Source organism: Lathamus discolor, chromosome 20 (assembly GCF_037157495.1).
Source record: "Lathamus discolor isolate bLatDis1 chromosome 20, bLatDis1.hap1, whole genome shotgun sequence".
NCBI classification, from domain to species: Eukaryota; Metazoa; Chordata; class Aves; order Psittaciformes; family Psittacidae; genus Lathamus; species Lathamus discolor.
In genome coordinates, this window is record NC_088903.1 from 691,674 (window position 1) to 712,458 (window position 20,785).

The window sequence follows — 20,785 nt, forward strand, 5'->3', positions numbered from 1 at the left end:
GAAGCAGCCCAGCTCTCTCAGCCTGTCTTCAATCACAGAAACTGCACCCTGCCACTCTCCCCTGGGTTTGCAATTTTTAGGGTGAAGGATGAACAAGCTGCTATTTCTTATCCCTTTCCATGCTTTCGGCTTGCTCCATGCTCAAAGATTATGGACTTCAGTTAACTGAGAGTTTGATGCTTACACAGCAGCAGGAAGCAAGCAGGATCAAAGCAAAGTTAGGAGTGAAGCAGCAGCACCTGGGTCAAAAAGGGAAGTTAGGAAGTGACTGGAGGCTGCTTCACCACCTCCTGCCCCTGGGCAGACAGGCAGTGGTACTCAAGCCCTGACCTTACCTGGTCCTTCTCATGCCTTCACAGATCAGCACGGTGGGGATGTGAGGACACTCTACATAGCTACCTGCTGCTTGATACACAAGCACTGGCTGCTGCTGGCCCCAAGGCAAGTGCTGTGAGCTGGTTTTTGTGTCCCATGAAAGCTTTATTCAGGCAGATACAAAACAGGGGGGGCTCTGCTACTGAGGATCCTCACCACGCTCTGAATGCTGCTGCTCTTCGTCCTCCTCTTCTTCCTCTGCTTTGTGTTTTTCCAGTTTTGCCATGAGCTCTGGAAAACAGGAATGGGCAGGATGAGACCTGGGAGCAGGGCCTGTCCCAGCTCAGGGCTGGGAGCTCCAGGCCCAACACCAGAATGATCCACCAGGAGCTGGTGCTGCTCTGGCTGCTTCCCTGGAAGCTCCCACTCTCCCCCATGGGTGCCCGGTACCTTTTGCCGGGTTGAAGACGCCATTGGTTTGTTTGTCACACACGTAGCAGCGCTGGGATTTGCGGTAGTGTTGGAGGGCACAGCCCTCACAGAAGTAGTGCCTGCACCTGGGAGGAGACACAGAAGCCACTGCCAGTGAGCAGAGACAATCACTGTGCCCAGGAGTTAGACATTGTTGACTCCACAGCCCCCGGAATGCAAAGGCAGCTTGCGTGCAGAGCTCCCTCTGCAGCACCGTCCCCAGCAGTATGGGAAGAGGGCTGGAAGTGCAGCCTGCTCCTCATCCTCACAAGCTCTCAGTCTCCCCATGCTTGTGTTCCTCTGCTCACACAATGCAGTGTGCCATTGTGTCCATGAGGAACGAAGACAGGAAAACAAAAGCAGAAAGATGGAAGCATCTGGTGCCTGCACAGCAAAGCCTGAGGTCCTCGCCAAGGAGATGCTCCAGTTGCAGACTTCCTCGTTACCAGAGGATTTCCCCACCCACAGAAAGCCCTGGCAGACAAGCAGCAGGTCCCCACCCACCAGCCTGTGGCACTGTTTGTATTTGCCTCCGCAGTGAATGACGAACGGCCTGGCAGACACATTGCTCCTCGTGTCAAACCCACCACTTACTTGGTGACCACGGGGTTCTTGAAGGAACTTCTGCAGATGAAGCATTTGAAAGGCATATCCTCCTCATCGCTGCTCACCTCATAGTTCTCCTCATCTGCAGAGGATAGGGTTAAGCAGACTGGAGCAAGAGCAAAGGCAGCCAGAGCAGCCCCTGCATGGGGGCATGAAATATTAACTCCAGAGAGTGCAGCAGGTGGGATTAAATCAGTGCTGGAAACAACAAAGCTCTGGCATCTGGGTGCTGCTGATGTCAGTAACACACGTGGGACTGAGATATAATTGGGTCTAATGAGCCAGCTTGCTTGTTGCTCATCTCTCAGGAGCCAATTCTTTCTCCCTCACCCACTCACTGCTATAAAAAGCAATATCCTCCAGCCCCCTCCTTCTGAACTTAGGTTTCTTCCAAAGCAGAGAACACCCCTTCACCCTTTCCCCCACCCCTGCACAGCAGGTGATGAGCTGGGCCACAGCTCTGGACACTGAGTGAATCACAGAATCAACCAGGTTGGAAAAGTGCCCTTAAGATCACCAAGTCAACCAGGGACCCCTTCCACTGGAGCAGCTTGCTCCATGCCCCTGTGTCCAACCTGGCCTTGAGCACTGCCAGGGATGGGGCAGCCACAGCTTCTCTGGGCACCCTGTGCCAGCGCCTCAGCACCCTCACAGGGAAGAGCTTCTGCCTAAGATCTTAGTGATGCAGTATCCCCAAGGCACGTGAAAGGCAGGACCTGGGAACCTCTTCCCCCATGAGCTCAGGGTGAGCAGGGAGGTGGTGCCTTACCATTGACTCCATAGCGACCCTCATCCAGCTCCCGCTCGATCTGCCATCCGTGCTTGTAGTCTGAGCGGTCGTGGAGGAACTTGCAGCTGTCTGAGGAGTACAAAGAAAGAGGAATGAGCAGGCAGGAAAGGGGAATGAGCAGGCAGGCTGTGCAGGGCAGTGTTACCAGGACACCTCCTGCAGGGGCAGCCTGAGCTCTGCCCAGCAGAAGGGGAAACCTGGTTGCTTCCTGCTGTCTGTGCCCTTGGAGCAGGTGCAGTATCGCTTTCAGGGTTGTGGAAACGCCACAGGGACACTTCCAGCATTGACACACATGGGAAGTGGTGGAAGGAACAGGAAATCCATTCCCTCATGCGGCCTCAGAGCCCAGAATTCCTGTGGGAATGTGGCACATCCCAGGGGTCCCCCCCAGGACTTGTATAACCCCTGATTAGAGGCCAGCAGCTCTCAGAAGGGCCACAACTGAGCAGAACATCACATAAACTAACTCTGCAACAGCATCACCCACCAGCTCTGCACACAGCTGCCTGTACATCTACAAATACACATCTTAGTGCTACAAACATGGAGCCCACGCTGGAATGCATCCCTTTGCAGGCCTGGAGCAGCTCCTGCTCACCTCCAAAGCCACAGAAGCCAGTCTCTTTGTAGTCCTTGCAGATATCGGGCTGGTAGTCCCATCGCACAGTGGCCCTCAAGTGCTCTGGAGCTCGGATGGGTCCTTTTCTGAAAGGGTGGGAGAAGGCTCAGGCCGGCTCTGCAGCTGCAGTGGGGAAGGCCCCTGGGGGCCTGTTCAGAACCAGACACCAAACTTGTTAGAGAGAAGCTGGCAGCAGCAGTGAAGTTCAGACCCCAGACAGGTGCCTTTGGGGATGGTGCCTGAGCTCTTCTGTGGTCCCAGTCCTCTGAGGCTCATCCCAACCTACCTGACCATTCCTGAAGAGGCATTTCCCATGGATGTGTCCTTGGGCTTCACATACTTCTGGTAGTTGTTAATACCACGGTAAATTTTATCATCTTCCTTTCCTCTCAGCTCCTAAGCAAGCAAAAAGAAAGGTGATTAAAGACCAGGAAAGCTTCATAACATGGATTAGCTTTCGCTGCTCCAACACCAGGTCTCCCTTCCCAGCCCTGCCATCCTTAATGCCAAATTCTTTGCACTCTTGGCTCCTCGGATTTCCAGAGAGGAAATGAGGGATGAGTAAAGCACAGGCACTGCTGCTGCCCAGCACCAGCTTTTCACAGAGGAAGAGCTCACCCACCTCCTGGATCTTCTGGCTGCGCTCGAAGATGGCCTGAGCATCCTTCTCCTTCTCCGTGTCCAGCTCATACACTGCTGTGGCTCCCATGTCTTCTGGGCCAACAGGTTTCTGCAAAGCAAGAAGAACTTGTGACAAGACTGAAGAGAAAACCTGTAGAAGGCAGAGAGCTCTTTGGCTGCCTGCAGGGTTGGTCACAGCGCAAGGACTGCATGTGGCCTGCTTCACCTCCCACCAGGTTCTACAGTCCCTTAGAGAGAGAATCCCCCATGGGTTGAATCCAGCCTTGTGTCTGAGGTGCTAATCCCCTACTGCTCCCAGGTTTTAGCCTGCAGAGGCAGGAAACACTTGTCCTTTATTCCTTCACCCTCAGCCAGAAGCTGAACTCGGGTCTCTGATATCCAACACTTCCATCATGAGACACACCCCCCCCCCACACACAGGATGTTGTGGGACCTTTTAACCCAGCTGTGCGTGGCTTACACTCAGCTTTAATACAGGTTTAGATTCCTCTTTAATGGAGCAAACAGACACCTAGCCCAGGTTTTATCTTCAGGAACAGAAGCACAGTTACAACCAGCCTCAAGTAAAACCAAATCCGACTGAGGTGCCAAAAGCTTCTGAAGTCCAAAAGCTGTTACCTCCTCATTCCCTATGGGAAGGAGGGCTAAGAACACATTGCCCCCCTTGGCAGCAGTCAAAGTACAAGGTTTGGTTCATATTCATCTCCAATGTGACAAAGAGGCCTTGGTCTGACCCTGCAGCTTCGACTGGGGACAGTTAGGCATTATTGACACTTTACAGAAGGAAATAGGTGTGAAGGGGAATGTGTGTTGATACCTGCTTTTGATCCTGCTTACATCCTGTGCAGGCTCATACTAATGGGCAAACCTTCACTGGATCAAGAGGGAAATGAAGAGGAACAGCACCGTGAGCTGTGCCCAAACCTGCACACCTGATTCCACTCCAGATGTTAACAGCCCACCCAGAGCCGTCAATCCCAAGGAAACGACCTCTCTCTGTAGTTCTTACTCCATCACTGCCCGCAAGGATAAAGACGGGTGCACCCTCCAAGTCACCCTGAATCCTTTGTGAAGGAAGATGGCCTAAACCTGAAACCCGAACCCCAGCATTAAGGCAAACCTGATTCACGAGCTCCCCCTCCTGTGCCGTGTCCAGTGACCCCTTGGGGCTTTAATTCCCATCTCTAAGAGCGAAACGCCACCTTCCATGGCCTCCCGAGGGTGGCAGTGGGAGCGGAAACCCAACACCTACTAAGAGGGACGGGCCAGGGAGGCGCATCCCTAGGAGTGGCTGATCCCACACGGGCCCGTTCAAGCGGGGGGTACCCGCTCCTCCCGCTCTCACCGCAGATCTGGTGGATTTGTACGTGACTCCGATCTCCTTGGCGGGATCCTCCTCCTCGCTGCTGCTCAGCGCGTACCCCGGCCTCTCCTTCGCGCACCTCCTGGTCTGCGGGCGAGAAGACAGCGGGGACGAGGGGCAGGAAGCTCCATGGCGGTGCCCAGCGCGGGCCCCGCCGCGCCCGCCTCACCTTCTGGATCATGGGGTTGGGGAGCTCCCGCCGCCGCTCCCTCCGCACCACCGGGCTGCCCTCCTCGCCGCTGCTCTCTGCGGGCACAGCCGGGCTCAGAGCTGCCTCCGGGCCTCACCCCCGCACACCGGCGCTCTGTGGAGGCACCAGGCCCTGCTTCGCCTCCCGGGGTGCCCGCCCCGCTCACCCCGCTCCTGATCGCTGCTGGGCCGCTTGCGCCGGCCCCTGCCCGCCGCCAGGCCCCGCTTCTTGAACACGAAACTGCAAACGCCCCCTTCCTCCGCCATCTTGCGCCGCCGACCGCTTCACGGGAACCCGCCACAGCGCCCCCTGCGGGAGGGGAGGACTGGCTCCCCCATCCCCTTTTTTCCTCGGGGGGGGGGGGGGCGCGCTCCCGCGTCGCCATGGCAACGGGAGCCCCAGCCCCGAACGCGCCCATCCTGCATCCCAAAGCGGGTGCTGGGATGAGCTGGGCCACGCTCCTGCTGGGACCTCAAAGCTCATCCAGCTCCACACCCTGCCATGGGCAGGGACCCCTTCCACTGGAGCAGCTTGCTCCAAGCCCCTGTGTCCAACCTGGCCTTGAGCACTGCCAGGGATGGGGCAGCCACAGTTTCTCTGGGCACCCTGTGCCAGCGCCTCAGCACCCTCACAGGGAAGAGCTTCTGCCTAAGAGCTCATCTCAGTCTCCCCTCGGGCAGGTTCAAGCCATTCCCCTTGGCCTGTCCCTACAGGCCCTTGTCCCAAGCCCCTCTCCAGGTTTCCTGCAGCCTCTTTAGGCACTGGAGCTGCTCTGAGGTCTCCCTGCAGCCCAGCTAACTCCTTGCTGCAGCTTCCCTCTTCCCTGCCCTCATTTCAGGGCACCGTGGTGATGCCTTGGATGCTCTTCCCTGTGCCCAGATGGCCACTGGCTTATGCAGCCCTGCTGGTCCCCTGCTATGTGATACATGTGCCCATCCCCATCGCTAGGCATGGATCTGCTTGGCAACAGCTAATTTTATCAAGTCAAATTCCTCTTGTATTTGCTCTGGGTAGCAGAGAGCCTTTTCATCACAGATGCTATTTGGGCAATGCGGAGTGATAGAGGTGATAAATCCTACCCGTGCCATCTCCTTGTCCGGTAAACCCTGCCATAAATCCCTTACTCATAGTTTTGCACAGGGAATTACAGGCAAATTCCATGCACAAGGAATTTGTCTGTGATTCCTCTGCCACTGGGGCCATCTCCAGTGGCGTGTGGCTGTTTCCAGTGGTGCCATGATGTGCAGAAGAGCCCAGACAAGACCATTTTTTCTTGCATCATCACTACCCAAGCTCTTCCCAGCACATTCTACTTCCATTCCTCTCCCACTGGAGGAGTTTGGGAGGTTAAGATGAAGTCCCCAGAGCCCGTGGCCCTGTCCCCTGCTGCTGCCCATGGCCACGCTGCTCCCTTCGCTGGTACCAAACAGCCTCCGAGTTCCCCTCAGGTTTTAACCTATTCATCCCTCACATTGTGCCCCGTTCCTGGGGTGATCCCAGCCCTGCAAACCTCAGCCACCACGACCCAAATCCCAGGAGTCTCCTTTACCATCCAAGCAGGGATTTTGCTCATCCCGTGGGAACCAGCCCTGGCATATCTATGGACCACTTGATGGAGTGGTCTCCATGGCCTAAATCCAGCTTCCCAAGCCCTCTGGTTTTCCCCCTGGGGGTGAGGAGCTGCGGGAATGGGGATCCCCCTTTCCTGCTGCTGCCTGGTAACAGCCTTCCTCTGCAGTTTCTTGGGGCTGGCTGGGGGGGGGGGTGAGTTTGGAGGATGGATCCTCCGGGATGCTGCTGGAATCCTCACACAAGGGGGTTAGTGCCGCGCAGAGAGAGCACAAGGCCGTGTCCCAGGCGTTGAGCAAAGCCCATCTGCACACACAGAACATGGGGGGAGGCCGGGCAAGAGCTGGGGGGTAACTGCACACACGGTGCCGGTGCGGAGGGCCCCGAGGGAAGGGTTCTTGGGCTCGGTGGTCGGGAAGGTTGCGGGGGTCCGGGGACAGCGACCGGGGCCGAGAGGGGCTGGGGAAGGTTTGGGGTTAGAGGCTGGCTCCACACAAAGGAGCGAGCGGCTGGAAGCCGGTTCGACGCCGAGAGCCAATCACGGCGGCGGCCCCGCGATAAAAGGGGTGGCGAGGAGCCGGGGGAGCCCGCAGGAAACGGCTCCTGCTCCCATAACCCGGCCTCTGCCAGGCGGGGGGAAGGCGGCGGGGACACCCTGCGCCTCCGGGACAGAGCCCGAGCCCCACGGAGCCACCCGGGACCGGGGCGAAACCCGCCCGCAGAGCCGGGAGCAGCGCACGCTTACGGTGAGGCTGCGCCCGCGGAGAACAACGGGGCTGGGAGGCGGCGGGAGACAATGATGGTCCCCGAGGGGTGCGGAGCGAGGGCATCGTCACCCCCGGCTCTGCTCTGGGGGGGGGAACCGAGAGCGAGTGGGGGGAAAGGGACGGAGAGGAGGGAGGAGGAGAGCCCTGGGCAGCGGCACCGGCGGCCCGGAGCCAGCCAGCAGAGGGGGGCTCACCCCCTGCACATCCCATCCTGATCCACCGGGAACTTCTTGGCTTGGGAAAAGGGCCTCGGCAGAGGTGATCGAGGGAAGGGGATCTGGGGTGGCGGACACACACACAACAAAGGGGGCTGTTCTGGGCCCTGGGTGGCCTCGCTGGGGTCAGGCGGGGGCAAGGAGGTGCTGTCTGAGCTCTAGGAGTGATGCTGCTGACAGGGGTGAGCACCCCATGCCCTGTGTGAGCTGGGGGTGAGAGGTTTGTGTCCAGGGTATCAGGGCGGCAAGAGAAAGAACAGGCCTTGAGGTTGCTGGATCTGCTGCTGTGAGCATCAGGGGTGCGGTGTTTTGGGGCTTGTGTCCCCCCTTTGGGCTGTAACCCCCTCTTTCTTGTGTGCTGCAGTACGTGCTGGAGGGGGGCTGGACAGATCCATGTTATTAAGCTGATCAGAAAGAGCAGAGACGGAAGAAAACCTGTTAGATCCTGACTTCCTTAACCCCCTTCGTTCCTGCCTGCTCATTCTCAGTGCTGAGTCTCCCACTGCCTCACCCTGGCTTTAAATCTTGCCACGGACAGGTCCAGGGCTTTCACTGCTTCCCTTGGGATGCTGTTGCATGACTGCGAGGTTTGATAACAACACAAACACCTTGAGCTCTGACAGCCCTTCAGAGCCAGGGCTCACAAAGGAGAGCAGCTCCGTGCTCATCACTGAGGGGAAAGGAGCACCCTCTGCCAGCAGCAGCACAGCTGGGAGTCAAGCCCAGGTCTCCCAGGTCCCATCCTGGCGCTGTCACTCCCCTGTTCTGAGCCAGTCTGATCCCTTTGGATCACTTGAAACCAGCTCAGCCACCTTGCAGGTCCTATCTGTTGGTTTTGTTCACGGGGGGAGCATCAGTTCTGCCAGAACGTGCTAATTCAGCAGCCTGGCTCATCCCTTGGCAACTGGGCTTTGTCCACCAAAGGCATCGGGTGAGGGATGCACAGGGAAGACATCTGGTGCCCCAGATGTGCAGTTAAGGCCAGGAGGAGCACATCTGCAGCAGTATTCACGTAGATGACAACATCATTGCAGTGCAACCCATCAAGCCTAGGCTGAAACAGCTCCGGTCTAAATGGAAGCCCTGCAAGAAGCCAATTCCCAGTTAGGGTCTGTCAGAAGGAGCCTGGCAAAGGGACCGGGTGCATCTTCTTCAAACAGCTCAAACCCAGTCTCCCGACATTTTCTGGTCAACAAAGATCCCACGAGGGTTCTCATTAGGGAAGGGAGTTCCTCTTCTGGCTTCCTTCAGTCCCATGAACCTACCCCTGCTCCCACACAGTGATGGAGTCATTGCTGTTCCTTCTGCCCATCCTCAGCTTCGGGAGGGTTGTTGTCCATTGTCAGGCAGCGATGTTCCCCCAGGGGTGCCTGCCTTTTGCTTTCCATTTGCGTCATTCCTCAATGGGGGAATGCCATCAGAGGGTGTTGCAGAGCTCACCTTGCTGTTGGCAGGAGCTCTGGGGTGGAAAACATGGAATCTGGGTGAAGGGATGATTGCAGTGAAGATGAAGCACACTTTATGCACACCCTTTGCTCCTGGTGTGCCCACAACCCTCTCCAATGGCCAGCTCAAGGTACTGGACACAAGGAGCCTCGGCAGCCTCCAGTGTGCCTCTCCAGGGCTTGTGTTTCCCACTGCTCCACTGAAATCCCATGGCCTTGCAGAGCACCAGGTCCCATTCTGGGCATCATGGGTCCTAAAAGGGAGGATGGAAGTGACAGACAGGCAGAGCAGCTCAAAAAGAGGGATGCTTTGAGAGATTTAACCTAGAACGGGATTTTGGTGGCTACTGGGGACACTTGGACACAGCAGCTTCACAGTGGTACAGAGGCAGGGACCATGGGATGTGGTTGTGCTGTGTTCTGGGGTGCCTGGGACAGGAATCGCTCCTGCTCCTGCTGTGGCTGCTGATGGTGAAGCAGCGGAAGCTCTCAGAGCTAATCCACATGGGAAGCACCAGCCCAAAGCCTGGTGATATTCCATGGGAGGAGATGAGCCAACAGAACGTGGACAGGTTGTGTTTGGGAAAAGAGGGATTTGTAGGCAATTACAGGTCCATTAACTGGAGCGCAATTGAAGGTGAGCTTCTGGAATGGGATTTGAAAGAGTATTCAAAGACGTGGTGCTGGGAAGCAGAATAGAAGTCTTTAACGCGGATCATGCCAAGCTGGCTCAGCATCTTCCTTGCGTGTGACCTGAAACAGGGCCTCAGGAATCTGGATTCAAGACAAGCACTTGATGGAGATGATTGTTTTAGGTGGAGACAGGAAAGAGGCAGCAAAATGGAAGGAGGACACTTGGATCCTTCCCCAAGGGGAGAGCTGAGGCCTGAAGTTGGTACCAATCCCTTTGGAAGGTGGGAGAAAAGGCTGACGAAGAGTTGGGCAGGAACATGGGGAGCTGCTGGAGCCTGGAGGGAGCTCGGCAAGGGGAGGGCACTGAAGAAGAAAGAGGAGTGAGGATCTCTGGCAGAGGTGATAAAGGAGGAGCACATCAGGCCAGATGTGTTCAGATGTGTTGTGTGCTCTTCAGACCACAACACAGAGGTCTGAGATCTCCTTCAGTGTGGTGTGTCCGGGCCAGCTCACCTCCATGCAATGGGCCACCAAGGTGGTGCTGTAGGAACCTTATGAGAACAGATGCAAAGGAATTGGCTTCTCCTGCTGTCTGATACAGAATGATTCCTCTTTAGGAATCCCCCTGAGAGGCAAATATTATGGTGGGAGAAGAACCAGGAACGTAATGCTGGTATCACGGTCAATGGAAATACATTGATGCTGGAAACCAGAAGGTGACGCTTCCAGGTGGAGCACAGTTTATGGAAGAGACTATGGAAAACCTGAAAAGAGAAGGGAAGGAGCATGAACTATTTGCCTATCCTGCTTGTTTGCCTCAGGAGAGACAAGAGAAGGCAGGGATGAAGGTGGGAGAACAGAGGGGGTGAGAAAGGGCTTCCCCCAGGCTCCCTCTGGAAGTGTGGGACTTCCATTGCTGCCCTACCAAAGGCACCCCTATTCTGCCCCACTCCTTCAGGAACAGTTATTCCTGAAGATTTCCTGCCCATTGGCAGCCTTTCAACAGGCAGAGAACATGGATGTAAAGCGGACGAATGGAGCGGGATGGTGGAAGGTGTCTCTGTGCCCTGGGGTGCAGGGACAGGTCCATCTGCTGGGGATGCTGCCAGCAGCCTGATGAACAGGGCAGTGGCGTCCCCTGCTCTTCCCCTGTGTCAAACCAATGGGGACCTGCCCTGGGTCCCCACAGCCATCAGCTTAACCCGCAGCTCGAAGCCTCTCCGTGCTCCGGGATGGAGGAGGAAGGGGCCCAGATCCCTCCCGCACCGTGCTTTGCCTTTGGGAAAGCCTCTTGCAATGGTGCAGGGATCCCAGCAGTAAACACGCACTTCGCAGCGCTGCTAATGGGAACCAGATGGCAGCGAGGGGCCTCTCTGCCTCTGCAGCCGCTGCTTTCCTGTGCCGGAAACCCATCGGCTTTCCGAGGGGCCGTGGGGCTGGAGCTCTGCGACTGAGCAGCTCCTGGGATGAACATCGCCTTCCTCAGCCCAAACCCCCCCCAGTGGGTGCTAATGGGGAGCTGGGGCTGCTCTCACACGGCAGCAGGCACAGCTCCCCTGGGGGTGCCAGACAAGCTCCAAGCCCTAAGTCCTGACTCATAGCATCATCACAGACAGAATGGGTTGGAAGGGACCATCTAAAGATCATCTCGTTCCAACCTCCGTCCACTGCACCCAGCCCAGTTCCCTTTGGAGAAAGGGGTGTTTTGGTCCACACAAGTCATCAGATGCTCCCAGGAGGGGCAGGAAGAACAAAGGGGATCTCACCTCGTCCTGAGCCATATCCCTGGAATTGACCAGGAGAGGACATCGGTCCTGCTCTTCCCAGGCTGTGTAGATGGCCAAGAGCCTTAGGGAATAGAGGTTTGGAGAAGTCAGATGTAGCAGTTACGGTGCCAGCCTCCACTGTGGAGACCTGGACTTGGCTTTCTTGCTTTGCCCAGGATGCTCTCTGCACCCCTGGGGGTTGTCACAGCACTTGTGAAGGCTTCGTACCACCACCGCGGCACCGTGTCCTTGAGCAATGCCTGTGCCACTGGGGTTCCTCTGCTCATGGTGACTGCCTTGGGCTCAAATCCCACCCCGAGCACACAAACGCCTCCTTGGAAGAGCAATGGGAGCCTCCTCGTGTGGTTTCTAACTTGTTGTTTCCCCTTATCGCTTCAGCACAGCCTTCCCCCTTGAGATTTCTGCTCCTTCCTCGTGCCCTTGGGCAGGAAGGACATTTAGCAACTACTCACAAGCAGCTACGCGGAGGGGACCTCTTGCCTGAACCGAAGGCTGGGAGAGCACGGCGGGTACGTGCACGGGGGGGGTTAACAGAAAGGAGACCTGGAGGATGGGGCTGGGTGGAGAACATCAAGCCATGGGGTAGGATGAGTGGGATGGCGTGGAAGGGAACAGGGTTTGGGGCAAGAGAAGCAAAGGGATGAAGGGGTGGAAGGAGCCTGTGTGTGTGCGCGGATGGGTCAGGGCTGATGGAGTGAGCGGGGAAACTGAGGGGCTGGGATAAGGGAGGAAGATGAGGTGCAAGGGAAGAGGGAGGGAAGCTGGGGGTGAAGTGCTTGTGGCAAAGGCAGGGGCTAAAGGGGAGGGTTCTGCATCCACATCAGAGCATGCGGATGGACACCAGGCTCTCCGGGTGCTCCAAGCTCCCCTTGGGGTCTGTGTTGGGCTGTAGGGACCAGGCAGAGCCTGGAGACACGAGGCCCGTGGGATGGGGGTTCTGCTCCCGGGCCAGCTCTGCCCTGGGCCCCAGCACCCGCTGCCTGTGCCTGCCACCCCTGCAGCACAGGAAACAACAACGCGACCGCAGGGTGACGGGAGGTGGTTTTGGTGAGGCCGGAGCTGAGCGCTCGGGGGGCTGGGAGATGGGACAAGGCTTGCGCAGCCCCCAGCACGTCCTCACCATTCCTCACCTTCCCTTCGCTCTGCTCCTCCCTCAGCATCGTTTGCGCAGCCCCACAGCTCCTGCACGAGCAAAGCGGGGCTCCTCAAGCCTCATCTTTTCTGGGTGTTTTGAGGGTGAGGGCAATGGGGGAAAACCCCTGTGGCGCCTTTGCAGGCAGTTGTTACCAGAAGGGGTTACTTGCGATGCTGGCTGGGGCTTTCTTTTCCTTTTCTCTTTCCTGTGCTGTGCTAATGCTGCTCCAGGACCAATCGCCTTCCACATGTGAGCAGAAGCCATCACATCCCCTTCTGCTCGTGTTTCCATCACCCCCCTCCTGCCCAGTATCTTCGCATGGGACTAGAGGAGGGTGATGGTTTAAACTAAAAGAGGGAGGCTCAGGCTGGATGTGAGGAAGAAACGTTTCACAGTGAGGGTGGTAATGCACAGCTTGCCCTGAGAGGTGGTGGAGACGTCCAAGGCTGGGCTGGACATGGCTCTGATCCAGTTTAAGATGTCCCTGCTCATTGCAGGACTGGATGAGCTTTGAAGGTCCCTTCCATCCCAAACCATTCTGCGACCCCAAGACTGTTGGTACTGAGCTTGGTGCTCACGTCACCAGCTTCCTGTGAGCTGTGCTCCAGACCTGCACCTCCTGCCCACATCAAGCCTCGTGTGCTTCCAACTCCTGGCTCCCTCCAGCAGCCCAAGAGGCTGCACGGAGCCCATGGAGGAAGCATCGAGCCCATCACCATTGCGCACCGAGCCCGTCACCATTGCACACCGGCCCTTGGGGTGATGAAACCAGCCCTGCTCCTCTTGCCATTTCCTTTCCAGGTGTTGCAAGAGGCTTCTCTCGGACATCTCCGCAGGGAACGTCGCCCCACGGGCACCGAGCTCAGGATTAAACAGACGGAGGAGGGCAAGGAACCATGTTCCAGGCCACGGGACCCCCCAGCTCCCCCCCAGCTCATGTACGTAGGGGTTTGCATGGGCCTTTCCCCCTGGGTTTGGCCCTCGGGAGGGCTGTGGGTAGAAGCTCTACCCCGGATGTTTTAGGCTGACCAAAGGCACAGTCGCTGCTTCCCCGCCCCGGGCCAGGGGCCAGGGATGCTCCAGCCGAAGGTGCTGTTTGCTGAGTGCACCCCCGCGCTCCGGCTCACCCTGCTCCCATCGCCTCTGTTTGTTTGTGTTTCCATGGCTGTCCGCGAGCACCATCGGGAGCTGCTCGGGCTTGGAGATGGAAAAACAAAAGGGCTCCAGGACGCGTCCTGCTGGGACAGGATACGGCCCTTTCCCCGAGGGAGCACATCAGATATTAAGCAGATAGCGCTGCCTGCCCGGAGCCAGAAGGCTGCCGAGAAGTGATGAGCAGCAGTGCGTTGCTGGAGCCTTGGGAGCGGATGTATCCAGCTCCAAGGAGGCAGCGCTCTCCTTAGCTCTGGAAGCAGCGCATGAAACCCTAACCCCAGGAGAGCACCTGCGGTTGCCTTCCCGTAGCCAAGGGATGCAACCGGTTTTACACGGCCTGAGCCTCCCCGCTGCCCGGGTCCCTCTTGTTGACTTTGGCTCATTCTTCCTTGAGGGAAGGAGAGGGAAATCGGCGTCCCTGACCCCAGCCAACGGGAGCAGCTGGGAAACGTCTGAGGTGGCAGCGCAGTGCAGTGAGAGCTTCCTGCGCCTCCTCCCCAGCTATTCCCCACAATACAGAGGAGAAACGACGGGGAAGGACGAAGCAGGAGGGAAAATCAGCCTGGGGCCGAGCAGAGCGAGAGGAAGGAGCAGGAGGCAGTGGGGTGATGCTCTGGGACCGCCTCGGCAACAAACAGTGCAGAGCCACAGTGTGGTAGAGTGGTTCCTGGCCGGTCCTTGCTAGAAGTGGGTTTGCCTCTTTGCTCCTGTTTGAAAGAAGGGAGCATCCTCACCAGCACAAAGGCAGGCGCAGTGCGTGCAATGGCTGGCAGGGACCCAGTGAGTGTGCAATCAGCTTGGGAGGGTGCAGGAGCGTGGGGAAAGTGAAGGGCAGGGGACGGAGGCGATTTGGGATGAGCTGCTGCAGACGGGAGAACGTGCGCTGAGGCCCTGAGGGCACCCCAGCACTTGGAGCTCTGCTCTAGTGCTCCTCCATCCGTGCCCCACATCCCTCCTGCATCCACCATGGACGCAGATGGATGCAAGGGCCTGCAGGGACTCCAGGGGCTTTTCCATCTGGGCCGTGGTGCAGGATGTCCCGCGGTGATGGGCTGAAAACGGGGCTCAGAAACAACACAGCTGCTGAGGGGAAACCAGCACAAGAGCTCCCTGAGAGCGAGGGGCGTGGGGAGGGCATGGCCTTGGCAACGGCATTCAGAGACAGTGCAGGGGCAGCCAGGCAGAGGTCCTGCCCGTCCCCATCCTCTGCTGCTCCTTCAGCGCAGCTCAGCACCAGGCTTCTCAGTGCCGGCTTTCATCCTGATTTCTCTTCTCCTTCCCTTGGCAGGAGGCAAAGAACAGCTCGGGAGGCAGCACCGTGCAGCGCTCCAAGGTACCTGCGATTACCGCAGCCTCCACAGCAAGGAGGGAAGGACCAAACCCCATCCTATCAGTCAGCAGTGGTGCAGCACAGGGAGGGCGAGGGGAGATGGGGATGCCTCACATCATATCATAGAATAGTTTGGGTTGGAAGGGGCCTTAAAGCTCACCCAGCTCCAACCCCGGCCCCGGGCAGGGGCCCCTTCCACTGGAGCAGCTTGCTCCAAGCCCCTGTGTCCAACCTGGCCTTGAGCACTGCCAGGGATGGGGCAGCCACAGCTTCTCTGGGCACCCTGTGCCAGCGCCTCAGCACCCTCACAGGGAAGAGCTTCTGCCTAAGAGCTCAGCTCAGCCTCCCCTCGGGCAGGTTCAAGCCATTCCCCTTGGCCTGTCCCTACAGGCCCTTGTCCCAAGCCCCTCTCCAGGTTTCCTGCAGCCCCTTTAGGCACTGGAGCTGCTCTAAGGTCTCCCCTTCAGGAGCCTTCTCTTCTCCAGGCTGACCCAGCCCAGTACCTCACCCAATGGCAGGGAACCTCAGGGAAGAGGCTGTGGGGGAAGCCAGGCACAGGATACCCCAAATTCCTTCCTCATCCTCTCTCCCTTCACTCTCCCCCCCGCCCCCGCAGTCCTTCAGCCTGAAGGCACAAGTGAAGGAGATGTGCACTGCCTGCCAGAAAACCGTGTACCCCATGGAGCGGCTCGTGGCCGATAAGTTCGTCTTCCACAACGCCTGCTTCTGCTGCAAGCACTGCCACACCAAGCTCAGGTGAGCCTGAGCAGGATGCAGCCATGGTGCTTGCTGTTGGAGGGGTGGGTGGATGGCAATGTGGTACCCATGGATGGGGAGACCTCTCCAAACAGCCCACCCATCACATGCATGTGACCCCCAGCACATTCATCACAGCAAAAAACCAGGGCTTATGTGCCCAACTGGTCCCAAGTCTCAGCTGGATCAGAGGATGGTTTGTGTTGGAAGGGACCTTCAAGCTCATCCAGTTCCAACCTCCTGCCACGGGCAGGGACACCTTCCACAAGACCAGGTTGCTCCAAGCCCTACATCCTTTGTCCAAAGCCCCTCTCCAGGTTTCTTGCAGCTCCTTCAGGCACTGGAGCTGCTCTGAGGTCTCCCTGGAGCCCTGCTAACCCTGCTCTCCTTCCCCAGCCTGGGCAGCTACGCGGCGCTCCATGGGGAATTCTACTGCAAGCCCCACTTCCAGCAGCTCTTCAAGAGTAAAGGCAACTACGACGAGGGCTTCGGGCGCAAGCAGCACAAGGAGCTGTGGGTGCACAAGGAGGTGGAGAGTGGGACCAAGTCGGCATGAGCGGAGCCAGCTCAGCCCTCCCTGGAGCACCGGAACGGTGCAGAGCCGGGCGCTAACTGAGCTGATGTAAAGCAAAGGGGACCCAAGGACCACGGGTGGTGAGGGTGGGAGGCAGCACAGCCCTCTCTGGAGGATGTATAGAGGGGTCCTGAAGGCCATAAGGGGACAGCCTCCAAGCCCCAACTCTGGAGACCAGACCGGGTGCCTAGCCCTGTACATGCATTTCAGGTTTGCCACCATGGGTAAAGAGATGATCTTGGAGGAGCCTTAACCCATCCTCTAAGTCAGAGCAGAGCTCCCAGCTCCTGCCACACCAGTCCTGCCTTGCTGGGGCTCTGGCTAAGGAGGGTCCTTGGTTTACATCAGCTCAGTTCAGCTGGGAATGTTCAGCCTTAAGGATGTTGCCCTGCGACTGTTTCTCAGTGTCTGTCCTTTTCTATCTGCCTTCGGTAGGTCCTGCGCCAGGCGCTCTCTTATTTTTGTAATACAAGGTTTCTGAGCCTTCCCTGCGCTGTCCTGTGTTCCCGGGGGGTGCGGAGCTGGGAACATGCTGAGGGCTGCCTCTTACTGCCCAGGGGCTGGGGAAAGAGCCCCTGTCCATGCAGGATCAACAGGCATTCCTGCGTGCAGCGTGAGGATGGAGGCAGAGCGGTCCTGTGGGGCACGAAGTCTGGATTTCAACCTGCACAGCAGCTTCCACATGGCGCCCAGACCACTCCCAAAGGGAATTCTCCATCCCATGAATTAGATCCACCCCTTTGCCCTGCACACATTTTGTGGCTCTCTCCCCATATCAATACCAATGGGCCCAGCCTCTGCAAGCAGATGCTGCCTCCGTTCCCTCTGGGCTGACCGGTGCAAGATGAGCTCTGGTCTGGATGCAGCCCATCCCTCTGGACCCTCTCCAACAGGTCTGTATTTACCTCCTTCCTCCACACGATGTGTAAGCCTTGCCTGAGGGAGCAGGCATTCAAGGGTCTTTCATATGCTACAAGAACCCGGCTTTTCAGAGCCCACAGAGCCTTTGGCATCGCGGCAAGAGCCCCTATTCCTTCATGAGCCAAAAACATCAGCTCCTACTGATGGAGAGAATCCAGAACCAGCCACAAAAACAGGAGCAAAGAGGGGACCAGATGGATATGGATGGTCCAGAGGAGCCCAGGAGGAACAGAGGGTACATAGAGACACTTAACCCCGGTCACAAGTCCCCTGGGGCTCTGGGTTGGCACCAACCTCAGAGACGCGCTGGGTGACCCCAGGAGCCCGACGCCCCTCATGGTGGATAAATTACTCCTCCTTTACAAGGCCAGGACCATGAGCTCAGCGCGGACTGCACACAGAGACCCCGGCAAGGCTCCCTGAGCTCTGGCCTCACCCAGAGCTTTGACGGTCCCCGTGGTGCAGGTGCTGCCGCGGGCTCCTCACATGAGCATGCAGCCGACACCGTGACAGAAGCTGCTTCCTGCCCATCACTGCATCACTGCAGTGATGAACCAGGACCTGCTGCTCTGTGGTGCTGGGCACGTTGCAGCCTCTTCCTGCCAAAGGTTGGCTTAGAAAATGAAAGCAAGCTCCTAGGTTTCACTTCCTGTTCCTTGCTGGCCTCACTTCCCCATCCGTCACCTCAGCTGCCTGATGCTCTTGCCTGCAGAGCGGGGCCACCAGGTCCAGAGCGGGTTGAACTACACCAGAGCACTTCGGGGGAGGGAGAAAAACCTTCTTTAAGCAAGAACAATGGCCCAGTTCTCTCCTTTCCTCCCCAGAATTTGGAACTTTGTCTAAAGACAGTAGCACTCTCTAGTACTACTAGTGCTAGCAGTGCACTAGTGCATCGCTGGAGCTACCAGAACTAGTAGTACACTAGTACATCTCTAGAGCTGCTAGAACTAGTAGTACACTAGTGCATCTCTAGAGCTGCCAGAACTAGTAGTGCACTAGTACATCTCTAGAGCTGCCAGAACTAGTAGTGCACTAGTACATCTCTAGAGCTGCCAGAACTAGTAGTGCACTAGTGCATCTCTAGAGCTGCCAGAACTAGTAGTACACTAGTGCATCTCTAGAGCTGCCAGAACTAGTAGTGCACTAGCACATCTCTAGAGCTACTACCAGAACTAGTAGTGCACCATTCTCTACTTACCCTGTTCTCACAGGGGCACAGCCACCTCTCACTGACGTGGCAGCAACAGAAGGATGTGTGTGAGCACATGGTCTGAGATCCTCAGCCTGTTCTATTGCTTACTGATTCTGTGGCGACCTGAGCCAGGCACTACCGTTGAGGGGAGAGAAGGGAATCTGGTGAGCATGAGATTCACACAGGGACAGAGACATTCAGTACAACTACACCTGACAGAGTGGCTGCTGCACACAAAGGAGCCAACCCCTGCTTCCCTGGTTCACATGCCAGGCTCTGCACACAGCTTCAAACGGCTCCGAATGGGAGGTTTCTGTAAGACAGATTAAAATAGAATAAAACAAAGGCCAAACCATTGTCTCTATGTCCCGAACGTGTAGCTAAAACCCAGCTGATTTATGATGAGGGCTGGCTTCACACCCCTGGGACTGGAACCCTCCTTTCTGAATCCCTCCCACCTGCTGCAAACCCCTTGTCTCTGAGCAGACACAGTCACTGCAACACCGACCTAGAGCACTGGAGCTGCTCTCAGGTCTCCTCTTCAGGAGCCTTCTCTTCTCCAAGCTGCCCCAGCCCAGCTCTCTCAGCCTGGCTCCAGAGCAGAGCTGCTCCAGCCCTCGCAGCAGCTCCATGGCCTCTCTCCAACAGCTCCACATCCCTCTTGTGTCTGGGGTGGAACTGGATGGTCTTTAAGGTCCCTTCCAACCCAACCCATTCTATGATTCTGTCTTAAGCTTCCTTTCAAGTCATGACCTGGTCCCTGCTGGGGCTTCTTTGTGCTGCTCCAGCACAGCAAAGCAGTGCAGCACCTCCATAGGGAAATATCCTCAGCAGAGAAGCAGGAGGCAAAGCAGAGGATGCTACAGCTCTCTGGGCTCCAGGGCACTGCAGCAAGAGCTCAAGAGCAGCAGCTTTAATAGCAGCACAGGGTCTGTTCCCTTAATGTGAAGCACAGAAAATGGCTCACAGCTGCCTGCATCTCCAAAGAGCAGACCTGGTTTTACCGCTGAAGAGACAATACAACTGATGAGCAATGAACGACCACCACAACCCTTTGCATTCCCATGCAAGCACGAGGCTTCTGTTACCAACCTGCCTTAGAGCTCACGGAAGGACACTTCCCAGAGCTTGGAAACTTAAGCCAACAGATTTAATGGAATAATTGGAAAACAACAAATCAGTAAGAATCCATCTATATCCATACCGTGCAGATGTCCGGTTCTGGCCAAGATACAGAGCACCAGGCAGAGATCAACAGCAGAACAAGTGACACGACAGCTCACCGTGCCAGCATTTCCTGGATATAATGCAATACACCCACACTCAGGCAATATCAAATCCAGAAGACACTGTTCCTAGTTCAGACTTCACTCTCCTCGAGCCACAGCAGGGTAGTATTAGCCAGCCTCTACAGAGACTTGAAACTCTATTTGCTTCAGAAGTGGATGTAGAGAGGAAACGTACGTACCTCGGGGCACCTTGCCCTGGGCCACACTGGGCACAGAACGCACATCCCCAGGAATCAGGAAAGGCACAAGAGGTTTTTAGCTGCATTTCTTTGTGTGTTGGTCAGTGCTTTGGGGCTGATCAACCTTTACCCCAAGCCTCCAGATGTTTTTCTCTCCCAGCCACCACCTATAGCCAGGTATGGTGCAGATTCAAGTAAGGAATACACACTAGTGGAAAGCAGAGTCACTATAGAGCTATTGACTTTAGAGGGGTGTGAGTAGGAGGGGAGTCCAGGGGCAAACCTGCCATGTTGCAAGCCTAAGGTGTGAATCTCATGCTCATAAAGCAAATGTTAAGCACTGAACATACAGAGTGGAAAGAAGAATGAAGGCATCAGCTTTGGGAAGCACCTCCTCAAGTGAAGGCAACTTCGAAGTTCCTCCTTCAGCAACGGCAGGGTTGTCAGGTTCTGACACACACGGAGGGTGGCAGGAAGCAGCAGGAGGTGGTTATTTCTGGTTCCACAAGCCATTTGTGTTCGGGGACAAGTTCACTTGTCTGGTTCTCATCTGCTCTGGACCAGCCCACAAGCACAACGCATCTGCTCATTTCATGTGCAGGGGGCTCTATTGCATCAGGTTGTTGACCCATTTCTTCTCATTTGAGCACATTTTACACTTACAAACACGTCAGTGTTTAATCGACATAGCAATGAGCTCTACCATGGCCTGGGAAAGGCGAGCAGAGGGAAGACTGTGGTTAGGACCCATGGGACAGCATCTCGAGGGACCACGGTGGTGTTCAAACCACTGCTGAAATGACACCAAGACTAGGACCAGCACAAAAGAAAAATGAGCATTT

The 20,785-nt window shown here is 56.8% G+C and overlaps 2 protein-coding genes across 3 annotated transcripts; one reads left to right on the top strand and one right to left on the bottom strand.

Moving 5' to 3' along the window:
* Positions 1-459: 459 nt before the first annotated feature.
* Positions 460-5,298, bottom strand: LOC136024187 (E3 ubiquitin-protein ligase RNF113A-like). Its single transcript, XM_065699367.1, has 10 exons — positions 5,163-5,298; positions 4,976-5,052; positions 4,789-4,893; positions 3,424-3,531; positions 3,088-3,197; positions 2,781-2,887; positions 2,162-2,251; positions 1,381-1,474; positions 766-872; positions 460-606 (listed from the first exon to the last, which is right to left on the bottom strand). Exons 1-10 carry the CDS (start codon positions 5,260-5,262, stop codon positions 515-517), a joined length of 990 nt encoding a protein of 329 aa, XP_065555439.1. The 5' UTR covers positions 5,263-5,298; the 3' UTR covers positions 460-514.
* Positions 5,299-7,132: 1,834 nt separating this feature from the next.
* On the top strand, positions 7,133-16,849 carry LIMD2 (LIM domain containing 2). Of its 2 annotated transcripts, XM_065699368.1 has the most exons (6): positions 7,133-7,311; positions 11,791-11,921; positions 13,349-13,485; positions 14,991-15,035; positions 15,649-15,788; positions 16,185-16,849. In XM_065699368.1, the coding sequence occupies exons 3-6, from the start codon at positions 13,444-13,446 to the stop codon at positions 16,342-16,344; spliced, it is 387 nt and encodes a 128-aa protein (XP_065555440.1). In that variant the 5' UTR covers positions 7,133-7,311; positions 11,791-11,921; positions 13,349-13,443; the 3' UTR covers positions 16,345-16,849. The 2 variants fall into 2 exon arrangements, with proteins under 2 accessions (XP_065555440.1, XP_065555441.1); XM_065699369.1 differs by lacking the exon at positions 11,791-11,921.
* The last annotated feature ends 3,936 nt before the right edge of the window (positions 16,850-20,785 follow it).

Excerpts from the sequence above, each read along its gene's own strand:
- LIMD2 (XM_065699368.1), top strand. The coding sequence starts at position 13,444 with ATGTTCCAGGCCACGGGACCCCCCAGCTCCCCCCCAGCTCAT. Across the intron at positions 13,486-14,990 it reads CCAGCTCCCCCCCAGCTCAT|GAGGCAAAGAACAGCTCGGG; the intron begins GTACGTAGGGGT and ends TTCCCTTGGCAG. Across the intron at positions 15,789-16,184 it reads CACTGCCACACCAAGCTCAG|CCTGGGCAGCTACGCGGCGC; the intron begins GTGAGCCTGAGC and ends CTCCTTCCCCAG.
- LOC136024187 (XM_065699367.1), bottom strand. The coding sequence starts at position 5,262 with ATGGCGGAGGAAGGGGGCGTTTGCAGTTTCGTGTTCAAGAAGCGGGGC. Across the intron at positions 4,894-4,975 it reads CCAACCCCATGATCCAGAAG|ACCAGGAGGTGCGCGAAGGA; the intron begins GTGAGGCGGGCG and ends TCTCGCCCGCAG. Across the intron at positions 2,252-2,780 it reads TGGCTTCTGTGGCTTTGGAG|ACAGCTGCAAGTTCCTCCAC; the intron begins GTGAGCAGGAGC and ends TGTACTCCTCAG.